General features: G+C 39.0%; 2 protein-coding genes across 4 annotated transcripts in view; one reads left to right on the forward strand and one right to left on the reverse strand.

Annotated features, from left to right (window-relative positions):
* The first annotated feature begins 32 nt into the window (after positions 1-32).
* On the forward strand, positions 33-7,268 carry LOC141910859 (nephrin-like). 2 transcript variants are annotated; one of them, XM_074801713.1, is made up of 16 exons: positions 33-105; positions 926-980; positions 1,360-1,710; positions 2,010-2,285; positions 2,490-2,768; positions 2,889-3,191; positions 3,274-3,597; positions 3,696-3,974; positions 4,149-4,421; positions 4,782-5,087; positions 5,367-5,657; positions 5,816-5,975; positions 6,111-6,136; positions 6,314-6,352; positions 6,437-6,481; positions 6,678-7,268. In XM_074801713.1, the coding sequence occupies exons 2-16, from the start codon at positions 947-949 to the stop codon at positions 6,719-6,721; spliced, it is 3,030 nt and encodes a 1,009-aa protein (XP_074657814.1). In that variant the 5' UTR covers positions 33-105; positions 926-946; the 3' UTR covers positions 6,722-7,268. The 2 variants fall into 2 exon arrangements, with proteins under 2 accessions (XP_074657814.1, XP_074657813.1); XM_074801712.1 differs by lacking the exon at positions 33-105 and adding an exon at positions 716-769.
* Positions 7,269-7,931: 663 nt separating this feature from the next.
* Positions 7,932-12,355, reverse strand: part of LOC141910866 (uncharacterized) — a 40,198-nt gene continuing 35,774 nt past the window's right edge. For both annotated transcript variants that reach the window (XM_074801725.1, XM_074801724.1), the window contains exon 3: positions 7,932-9,374. In XM_074801725.1, coding sequence (XP_074657826.1) covers positions 8,921-9,374 — 454 coding nt within the window. In that variant the 3' untranslated portion in view covers positions 7,932-8,920. The remainder of the gene's footprint in view (positions 9,375-12,355) is intronic.

The raw sequence follows: 12,355 nt of genomic DNA on the forward strand, positions 1-12,355 counted from the left end.
TCCATATGGAAACCATCCTCAGCTGGGAGAGTCTCAATATCATCAAGATCGAATTCCGGGCAGGATGCTACAGACGGTGAATCTTAGTAGCAGAAAACCTGTGATGTATGTAGTTCAAATTACTTTTAAAAGATTTCACTGATACAAATGTCTGATGTAATTAGTTCATTTTCGATAAAAAAAATCCTGAGGATTTGGCTTTCTACATCAACGTCATAATTTCACATATCTATGATGATGTGCAAAAAGTGACGTCAATTATCAATAATTTCAGTTATTTATTCAAAGTTCAATTCTTAATCCATCAATCGTCATGATTAAACTGTTTGAGATATTTGAGGAATAGTCATATCAATTGATTGATACATGTACATTAGACTCCGCGCGCTTCTGTCACAGAGTCCATGTCTATACTACAAATAGCTTTAAACTACCACGCAATACATTGTTCACTTATAAAATACTTCCTGGTTGGAATAGAAAGACGTTTTTTTCAATGTTCATGTGACAGAAAATCAGAGCGTTCCATTCATTACTGTTGATTTGTGTTTTGTAAGTTAGGTTTCAATCTTAGAACCAAGGAATTTTGAATCTTAGAAAAGTAAAGCTAAGAAGGAACTACGGCTAAAATATCTAGTTAATACTCAGATTTGGAAAACTGCCTAATTGTGAAGGAGCAATAATACATGATAGCATATTTGAATACTTCTTTTAGTGAAGAAATTTTGTGGTTCTTTGAGAAGGAATTATATACAGAATGTGCAGAAAGGTAAAGATCAGAGTTACAGATCAAATCTGTACGGGTTTAATTAGATTCTGAATACAGTTTCCATCCTGACCCCGGAACAGTCACATCTGGAGCAGCAGAAATATTTAACTTCACGCGGATTGAGCTAAATCAAAATATTTATTGTCTTCATTACAGAAATTTCTGGTCGTAATTCTGATGTTATGTCTGATTATGTGCACAGGAATAAACGGTAAATTAATATCGATCTAACGAGCGATAGAAATGACGAGTCTTGTGTTTTAGAATTTCTATTGAATTATAAATTATGATTTATCATTGTGTGTGCAAGTTTGAATTTTTATCCCCTGATCTATGAATACAAGGAATTTGATCCACGAATTTGATCCACCTATGGCGTCACTGTTTAACTTAAGTCAGCTCACATCTTTAACTTACTTAATTTTACTACGCATTTGATGATGTCATTCGGTGAATGGAAATTTGAGTTATTTTATAAACGAGGTGTAAAACGTCTGACCATGAATTAACTTCCATTTCTGCAGCGGTGCTTCGTGATCTCGTTTTTTTATGATTTCGTTTTAACATATCTACTTGTAAATTGTTTTCAGGACAGCAGACGAACTGTATAGACCCAGTGGATACGAGACTCACTGTGGTTGCAACACGATCAATTGTAATAGTAGGTGGCACCACTGATGTACAATGTCAGGTTTCACCAGCCAGTAAAAATTTCTGCGGCTATAGAATAACACTGAGCGGCCCTCCAGGAGAGTATGCGTTTGATAAGTCAAACTGTCCTCGTGGAACTATCAGTGATCCCCGGTACACAGCACAATGTGACGTCACAGCTGGTCGTTACGGTTTACGTATAGAAAATATACAGATGACTGATGCTGGACGATGGTCATGTAACTACATGAACTCTTTCCCAAACAGTAAAACAGTAGTAACTGTATTAGGTGAGAATGATAAACTATTCAATGATATATAAAATTTCTAATTGTGTTGAGCAATAAAAAATCTCGTATTCACCAGTTGTTCTGAGATATTCATTGAGTGTTGATATTGATTGAAGATTTCACGAATAAATTTTACATATGAAAGTTTTATCCAGTTTGAGAAAATGAAACGTATAACACTTTACTCATAGTATATTCATCCGCGCCATTAGTGCGCATTGATACATAAACTGTGATGTCTGTTGATGATTTGTTTTCATTATTGTTAAAATCAAATCTGCATCATTTCATATTTACAGCGCCCCCTAGTGGACCAGTTCTAATATCTCAACCAGCCCCCGTCATCAACAACATCGTTACAGTACAGGAGAATTCACAGTTAACAGTCACGTGTGACGGTTCACAGTCAGGAGCTACAGGACTGACGTATAAATGGACTGGTGTCAATCCATCAGGACAGTCTCATAATAAACTCAGATTCCAGCCCGTCAGTAGAACCGATTCAGGTGTTTATACATGTAACGTATCGAATACTGTGGGATCAGTTACTGATAGTATTACTATCAATGTTACATGTGAGTATTTATTTTACTCTTCACTTTATTAAACATAGTTTTATTTATCAAATCTAAAAGTGTTATGAAAGTTAAAAAATTCAGAAATTAAAATTGATTTGGTGGACTCTGGATTTTCCCTCCTGCAACTATGAAATGTTCCTAAATAATGTGTTACTGCTGTCATACATGAATTATCGATTAATCAAACTATTTTAATTTCAGACCCGCCGAGTGGTGTTACATTACAAGGACCGGAGTCACCCGTTCAGGAATCCGCGACTGTTGGCTTCACGTGTACAGCTACTGGGGGTTACCCGATACCGACCCTCGCTATAACTAGAACACCAGGGGGCAGCGCTGTGAAACAGGGAGTTGGTCCTCAGATATCGTATTCAACATCTGTCAGTAAAACCGATAACCAGGCAGAATATCAATGTACAGCCACTGGAGCTGGTATATCAGTATCAGTGATTTCTAATAAAGTTACATTAACTGTTTACTGTAAGTATTACACATAGTTACACACTAATTACTCGTTATTCGCGTCAAGTGAATTGGATTCTTATTTCATCAACTTCCCTGAATTTTGACAATTATATTGAAATATCGATTTGTTTTCAGTCAAAGCCACAGCACTGACACTGATGAAGAGTCCGGTAGATTATGTGTTAGTAAACAATAATCAACAGATAGAATGTAAAACTGACTCATCAAACCCGACTGTACAGATTCACTGGTTCATATATTCCTCTAAAACATGGACTCAACTCGTCTCTCAACCAGCTACCAGTGAAACTAGTGCAGCCTATCACGGGTTTTCTGCTACTAGTATATTATCTATTACTGCAACTAAACCTATGAATCAGGCTCGATACAGATGTCAAACTGGAAATCTGAGCAAAGATACAACAATTACAGTTTACTGTAAGTGAGAAACGCATTTCTTATTTTTCTATAACCGTTTCATGAAATTACAATTAACTAATTGCAATTTGATATTTTACAGTTCCACCAGAGTCAATTACACTGACTGAAATTCCAAACGGTTCAGTTGTTCAAGGTACATCAAAAACTCTCACATGTACAACTGACTCCAGTAACCCGGTGTCTACGATTGTCTGGGCGTCGTACAGCTCTGTGGCGACAACATGGACCAATATTACACCCAACCCAGCAACCAATCATATCCCTGGATCTCACAGTGGACAGATATCTACTAGTAGTCTAGTAGTATCTACTGATAAGGATAAAAATGGTAGACAGTATAAATGTACCGCTTATCAGAATGGTAAACCTGGTGTCAGCAAATCCATCACATTGTCAATACTGTGTAAGTGTGAGCTGATTAAACAAGAACAACAAATTTATTCTTTTTTAGAAAAAGAAGTTATTCGCGTGTTAGAATTATCAATATTCTATGTTTTCCAGATGCTGCTGATTCGGTTTCATTGACTCCAGTAAAATCTGTAATTACAGAAAACAATTCAATACGATTAAACTGTGCAGCAACTGGTGGAAACCCTGATAGTTACATTTACACGTGGAAATTCTCAACTCTACCAGCGGCTGTCTGGAAAACTATCGGATCCACGAATGATTATCTTACCCTAGAAAATCTATCAAAAGCTGATTCGGGACGATACAGATGTGAAGCGACAAACACAGCAGGTTTTACAATCAGTAATATCGCAACTGTTGATGTACAATGTAAGTTACATATATACATATTGTTTAAAATGATTGACAGGTCAGTCAGGTGTCATTTGAGCCCGCCTCCTAGAAACAAAACTATCTTATTAATTGTACCGATTTTCCAGACAATTTTCCAAATTGTTTGTCACTTGTTAAAACATCACCAAATATATTTCTATTTTACAATAGATTCACCAAAACTGTCAAACGAGCTGAAATTCGTAGCTGCAAATATTGGAGAAACTGCTAAATTAACGATAAAGTTTGACGCGAATCCATCAGAGACAAGTTTAAGTTGCAGCCACAATTCAACAAACGACAAACATGAAATAAATAAAACTAGTTTAACTCAGTTTGATTTTATCATACAATCAGTTCAAGTGTCTGATTATGGATTTTATTCGTGTCGACTCAAAAATTCTATCGGGAGTTTAGAAATATTACTGAGACTCACAGAGACTGGTGAGTATGAACTGCGCCCCGGGGGGGGGGGGGGGTTATTATTCAAATGGGGAATTTTACTGTGAGACCTGGATGATCATTTTTGGAAGGGTTTGGATATAAAACATCTAACATCTGGTGTTTATCGTTCGTCTTTTGGTTTCAATTTCAATCGAAAATGTAGAAAATTAAGATATTAGGTTCAAAACAGGTGACGATGATTTAGAGGTGGCTGGAAATTTCGAATATTTCGGGTCTAGGTCTCAAGTTGATAGGAACTAAAGTCTTTTTCACAATAAATCTTTTATTTAACTCTAAACGGTTAAATAAAGAAATCAACGCAATTTGCGAAATGTGTATTAAACTGTATCTCTATTTCAGGACCTCCACAAACACCGTCTAATCTGACAGTTATCGCAAAAACAGCTGCATCTGTGACACTGAGTTGGGTGTCTGAATTCGAGGGTGGCTTTAAACAAACGTTCACCGTCAGTTACAGAGGCTCGGATTCTACAGGATTCGTGAATAAATCTAAAATACCGGACCCCGGTTATAGAAAACTGGTGCAAACAAAAATAACCGCATTAAAACCAGCGACTGATTATCAGTTCAAAGTGAAAAGTATCAATTTAAATCCTGCTGATAATACGAGTTCATTTACTGATATAGTTACAACTAAAACTAATGGTAAGATTTCAAACTCGCATCAAGTTTTATATCACATATATAGATTAGATTAGGCATATTCTTAAACACGGTATATCTAACTGAAATTACGTAAAGAATTAATCAGTTTGTTCCCGTCACTGGAGACTGTTAATTTCACTGACAACCAATGTCGATATTTTCAATCCAAGCTTCTGCACCGATACGAATTAGAGAATAATTTAAGGAATTATGTAGATAATGCAGTATTAGAATTGTTAAATTCAAATTATGACTGAATTTTTTTTCTCAATGTTTCAGCTATTCCAAGTGTTATAAACTTCATATTGAAACAAGCTACAATAAAACGAGATGGAAATCTGATCGTGATAAAATTATCATCATTTCCTTCAAATAAATACAGCGTCTACGTGAAATACTGTATCACAAATACAAATCAATGTAATTCTACAAAACTGATAGAAATCACTGATGGTTTGATTATTATAAATATTAATATTCATCCAGACCGTAACTATAGTTACAAACTGATTGTTACTGAGAGTGATGACGTCATCGTCAGTCACGAGCTTCAACTAGAAGAAGGAACAGGTTTGTTAAATGTATATCTGTGATATTCAGTGGCTTTTAATACGGAACGCCTTATAAATTCATACCGTTAATTAAGGGTAGTTGACAATTTAGAGAAATGCTGAAAAACGACTGTCAGATGCCTGCAGTTATTATGTTTCTAAAACTCATGTTTTCAGGAGATGACACGTGGACCGTCGCGTCTCTAGTTCCACTCATTATTGTTGGTGTTGTTTTTGGTGTCATCGCGTTTGTTCTGGTATTAATTTTATTGATCGTACTTTTGATAAAACAACTCAGAAATGAAGGTTGCACTTTTATCAACAAATCAAAAAGAAGGTGAGTTTTATAGTAGTTACCCGCACAACTAAATCATTTATCTTATTATCTACAAATATTTGAAACTACTTTATATGCAAAAAAAATTTGTAATTAAAAGGTAAATGATACATTGAAATCATTCTTTAATTTTAGAAAAACTGGAGAAGAATCAACTGTTGGTAAATTGTAACTTAAAGCAGAAATAGAATTCATGAGAAAATGAACTGTTATTGATAATAGAATTACAGAGCTTCTGAATATTTTATCGAGTTTCTAAATAAACTGAACGTTCTAAGAAAACAGTATCCATGTATTTAGGATAATTATTGATTATATCATTATTTCATTCATTTCAGTTTATTCAAACAGTAATGAGGTCAATGACACAGATTCGCGTATGTATCATTTCAATGCGTGTTATACCTTCAAATATCTCTCTGCAAAATGAGTCTATTTGAAAAAGCGAATTGATATTTCAGATTCTTACGCCGCGGCGACGCCTTATGTAAATGTAGCTTTTAGCGGTAAGTTAAATTATCATTAAAACTCATCTTATGACAACATTCTAAACAAACAAGAGACATCTTCACCAAAAGGTTCAGACATCAGCGGGTTTTTATTTCAACTATTCCCTACCTAAGTTCCATGCGGCCGCTCCGCCCGTCCGGGAGAGTTATCATTCTTATTATCACGCGTTCTTTGTTTTTCTTCATTAAACAGAGGCTGGAAATGATCCGAACCCTTATGAAGAAGTCAAACATTAGCGAAAATACTGAAACCTGTCTCAATGACATGTACCCGGTACATGTACATAACACGATGTGCTTGATTCACCGACAACCGGACGTTCTACACTGGACGTGGATTCACAGTTCCCTACGGCAAAACAACAGCTGAACTGACTACAGAATTTATCATTGAACTACGATATTAAATAAACACGCTGAACTATAGACCTGTAACTGAATGAGGAACTTGTTGTATGTAAAATCCTGCGAATTGATGCCTATTCTTTTTATAAATTTTTAGCGAAATCCGTTTGTTTTATTTTTACCTGCTAACTAATTAGTAATAGTTATATTTAACGACGATGTATTAATGATAATCTGTAAGACACGCAAGAGTAGAGATAATTTGATAATCAGTTTAAACTGCTATTAGCTGCTGTTATAAAAATGTAATGTGATATTTTATTCCTATTTACGACTTTTTTACAAATCTAATAAATAAACAGCGCTTAATATAAAATAATATTGTGAATAAATGTAAGGATGTAAGATTAATGACTGCGACAGTTGTTTCAACAGAATATAAACCACACTAGAAAAACTGAATAGATTAAACTTGAATTAGAATTTAGAGAAAGATGAATCAAGTTAGTATTTGGATATTACACTAACTAATTAAGGAGTGAACATTGAATTCAAGTTTTAAAATGTTCATGTTAAATCATCATCGTATAACTACCGTAAATTCCGTTTAAATTTCAAGCTTAAAATTCTGCAAGTTAGGTTTAAATAGTTTGAACACTTATCATTGAAAACTCGACAAGAACGATTTTTCGAAGACAAAAAAATTGCTGAAAGTCGGGTTGACGGAGTTTTGAGAGTAGACCTGGATATAGGAGACTCGCAGACGAGACGGAAGTATTGTGATTTATGCCGAATAGCTATTGTCGGCCATCCTTGATTTCGATCGGGCCATGAGCTGCAGACGAGGAGTCCTAGTTTTCTCGGAGGAGTCCTAGTTTTCTCGGAGGAGTCCTAGTTTTCTCCACTCAGAGGAGGGGATGCAGACTATCAAAGAACAGACTACACTATACACCAGCGACACCTGGTGTTTCCTCACAGTGTGTAGAATCCCCAGTTCACTCTGTACGCACACTAGCGACACCTGGTGGATCCCGATCACTTCACACAAATTCAAACATTCAAAAATAAACGGCCGAAATAAAGAAATAGTCTTCTCGACAGACAGACGATTTTATTGCACATTTAAAGACGAACTTTTTTCACATAAAAATTAAACCATGTTTCAATGATATACAGATCAACCGAGCGATTTAAACACAGACTACACGTATCATATCACTATTCAAAACTAACCGTCACTTATTCGGCCTTGACATTGCTTGACGTTAGTACACGTGACCTCGATGAATAGATATAACCCGGAAGTTGATAGTAAGATGGTAACTAGGAAACCACGCAGGGATTTAGTTTGGGGAGGCGACGCCATTTTGTTTTTTCGAGTTGTTTTAAATACATTGATTATTCAACAATCGGAATCACAATGAATTGAATTATCATTCTTATTATCGATACGTGATAATAATTAATTAATTGATATAATTTATCGGCAGATCATCCAGCTACATGACAGGAACTGATCAGTTTTATAGTAACGACTTACAGAGTGTGGACCCCACTTTAAACATTCGGGTGTTTACACGTCTTTTACCCGAACTCATCACCAAATGAATAAATAAACCCTTAATCCCGGTCTAGTATTCCCTAATCCCGGTCTAGTATTCCCTAATCCCGGTCTAGTATTCCCTAATCCCGGTCTAGTATTCCCTAATCCCGGTCTAGTATTACGTGTTGCCCGTGACATCGAAAAATAGGTTTTTCAAGAGATATTTTCAAATCGAAATTGAGTCTTGTTTCTGAAAATCCATTGAAAAATAACACATTAGTTTTAACTTGATACACTGGGCCCAGTTTAAAACTAATCTAAACTCGGTGGTTCTACGATAACTGCACAACCGGACGTGAAATGCTAGACTAATAGCTGACTTAATGCGTAGGGCATACTGGGGCCTATTGGGGCCTACTGGGCGCTGAGTCAAGCAAACTCAAGTTTCATGATCATTTTGTTTACAATTTCGGTCCAAAAATATCTCTGATATTAATTCGTGGGGGGATAAGTCACGTGGATCACTGGACGCGGCTGTTTTAGTTCCTCTAAGGACCGGCTTCAGCGCGGTGGCGCTGTTCAGCCAGGGTACGGCGGATCAGCGAATCAGCGAGCTCGTCCATCTCTCTACGGCTGAACTCGCTTGCCAGACGTTCGGCGAGTTGACGCCTGCGCAGAAGATCATCTCCCAATTCATCGAGGGTTCGTCTGGTGGCGTCTCCGCCTCGTTTTAACAGCGAGCGACCGATTGGGTCGAGCATGCGTTTCTTCAACAGACTGCTGCCGATTCGATCCAGGGACCTCTTGTCCATAGCGTGTTCCTCATCCCGTTTTATCAAACTGCTTCCGATACGGTCCAACATCCTCTTACGTAATAAACTCGAGCCAACTCGGTCGAGCATTCTCTTGTCGCCAGATGGCGCGTCGATCTCACGCTTCCGGAACATGCTACTTCCGATCTTGTCCAACATTCGTTTCTCTTGACTTTCTGAGGCGACGACGCTGCAAAGATAAACAAAAATACTATTTTTATTGATACAGTCTTAAACATTGTTTCACAGTTCTGGATCTAGTTCCACATATTTAGATCCAGTTCCACATGGATCTAGTTCCACAATTACTGGATTAAGTTCCACAGTTCCAAATTTGTGACTACGGGCTACCGTGCTCAAAAGTTAGTTAGAAATACCGATGGATAGATACCATAGTAACAATGTCAACTATCCACTGGTTAACTAGCTAACTTTTGAGCAACTGGGCCCAACTGGTTAACTTTAACCGATCGTTTTGACCCATGGGATGAGCTATTATTGAAAATGCACCAAATTTAGACCAAGGAGAACCACAGTAAACCAGCATTTAATGCAAATCCCCACACTCCCACTCCCCACACTCCCCACTCCCCACACTCCCCACTCTCTACTCATAGATAACAAATTAACTGTAAATCATCAACCTTAATAAATATCCCGGAATAAAGTTTAAAACTGTATACGACAGATAAGGCTCAAATAATGACGCAACACGGGCCATATATAAAATCAGATGTAACCATTAACAACGGTCGGTATTGTAGCGATCGATCGATAACGTCACGTGATTATTGATTGATGTCGTCTGTCATTGATTGAATACGTGTCATATCAGCAAGAGATTTGTTACACCTGGTGATAAACATTATCATTATTACTATTTATGACAACACTCTTGAACTCAATAAATACGCTGGGTATATTCACTACACACACGGCCAATATGACGCGCGTTGGACCTAACTAAAGCCTAAAACAAGAGCTTGTTGGCTTATGATCAATTTCAGTTAAGATTTGTTTTGTTTTCTGTCGAATTTCTTTCAGAAAATCGACGAATGAAATATGTAAATGTTTTCATAGTTTAATGGGACTGGTCTATATTGGATGCCGCTGGGGACTGGGGGTATCGTGGTATACACCGCCGCGGGGTCTGGGGGTATCGTGGTATACACCGCCGCGGGGGACTGGGGGTATCGTGGTATACACCGCCGCGGGGTCTGGGGGTATCGTGGTATACACCGCCGCGGGGTCTGGGGGTATCGTGGTATACACCGCCGCGGGGTCTGGGGGTATCGTGGTATACACCGCCGCGGGGACTGGGGGTATCGTGGTATACACCGCCGCGGGGTCTGGGGGTATCGTGGTATACACCGCCGCGGGGTCTGGGGGTATCGTGGTATATACCGCCGCGAGGGACTGGGGGTATCGTGGTATACACCGCCGCGGGGTCTGGGGGTATCGTGGTATACACCGCCACGGGGGACTGGGGGTATCGTGGTATACACCGCCGCGGGGACTGGGGGTATCGTGGTATATACCGCCGCGAGGGACTGGGGGTATCGTGGTATACACCGCCGCGGGGTCTGGGGGTATCGTGGTATACACCGCCGCTGGGGACTGGGGGTATCGTGGTATATACCGCCGCGAGGGACTGGGGGTATCGTGGTATACACCGCCGCGAGGGACTGGGGGTATCGTGGTATTCACCGCCGCGGGGTCTGGGGGTATCGTGGTATACACCGCCGCGAGGGACTGGGGGTATCGTGGTATTCACCGCCGCGGGGGACTGGGGGTATCGTGGTATACACCGAAACTTTAGTATTTTTAGTTTGAAATCTTTTAAAGGACGAACAATTCAAAAACCAATAGAATGGAAAATTGAAACCTGTGTTTTTCGTCGTGTTCTAAATTCGTAACATTTTCGATCCAAGATCAAAAGTTAAAATCAACACATTTTTTCAGAAGCTTTTAGCGCAAAAGAAAGTAAAGACCGTTTATTTTCTCGCTTCCGGGTGTTTCGCGCGCGGGCGCCATTTTATAAATCGGGGGCAACATCAAAAACCCGGGCGACGAACCGACGACGAGGTTTAGATTCATCTCTGTGTTTTTATAACTTATAATAAAATCCATTAAAATAAGGAAAAACAAATCGTTTATTCATTTCGAAGCGGCGTAGAGAATATTCTGGGGAATTATAGATTATTCGTGTTGCAAAACGAGGCGATGTTATAAATCAATAAACCTTGCGAAAAAAAGCTTTTATCTCTCGGTTCATCACAATCAGACAATCAGACAATCACTCAGTTCATCGCACCGTCACAATCACACAACACAAAACTCGTCACCGATAACGTCTGGCTTCTTCAACGTAAAACGTCACGTGTTAATTGTTTTATCTGCGAATTTGTGGTCCGTGACGACGATTATCGGCGCTAAAACCGTTACAACAATGTGCGCCGTTAAATCAACCGTAACTGCGCGTGTGCAGCGAGAAAACTGCCGCCAGCCGCGATATAAATATTAATCGTTATCGGACTGCGACTCGGACTCGGACCGATCTGTAGCTGATGATAATTTGACTGCATTAATTCACGGTCAGGAACAGGGAGAATTACTAACATGATCCATCATACACCGAACTAATAAACATGGAGAACTTTCAATTCGTCGTGCCGTCGACCGTCGCGTCTCAGTTTGTTCAAACGTCGTCGTTTCAGTCGAGAATTATGAATTTTTGTCTAATAATCGGTTCAGTGTTTATTCGAGTCCCTCAGGGGATGAACACGTGATCACCATCGCTCCCTATTGGCCCTATCCTCGACCCGTTGGGGAGTAGTTAATGCAGAGTAGGTTACATAAAAAGTTCCTCAAACAACCTCTGTTATTGTGTAAGATTAAGGAACTATTCGACGTCATTTCGGTGACGTCACGTGCGCTAATCTTATAGCTGCCTCTAATCTATACGTCAAGGTCAAGGTGACGGACTGAACGGGATAAGGTGCCCGCGGATGAATAATTGTTGCGGCGCTCGCTTCATGCGCGCAATGTAGGGGGTAATTTGGTTGCGCTAATTAAAGGCTGATTACTGATAGGTCGCTATAGACCCGAGGCTTGGGTAACACCAGTAGCAGGTGCGCGCACGCGCATGTGCAGCAGGTGCACGCTATACTG

Source organism: Tubulanus polymorphus, chromosome 9 (assembly GCF_964204645.1).
Source record: "Tubulanus polymorphus chromosome 9, tnTubPoly1.2, whole genome shotgun sequence".
Lineage (NCBI taxonomy): Eukaryota > Metazoa > Nemertea > Palaeonemertea > Tubulaniformes > Tubulanidae > Tubulanus > Tubulanus polymorphus.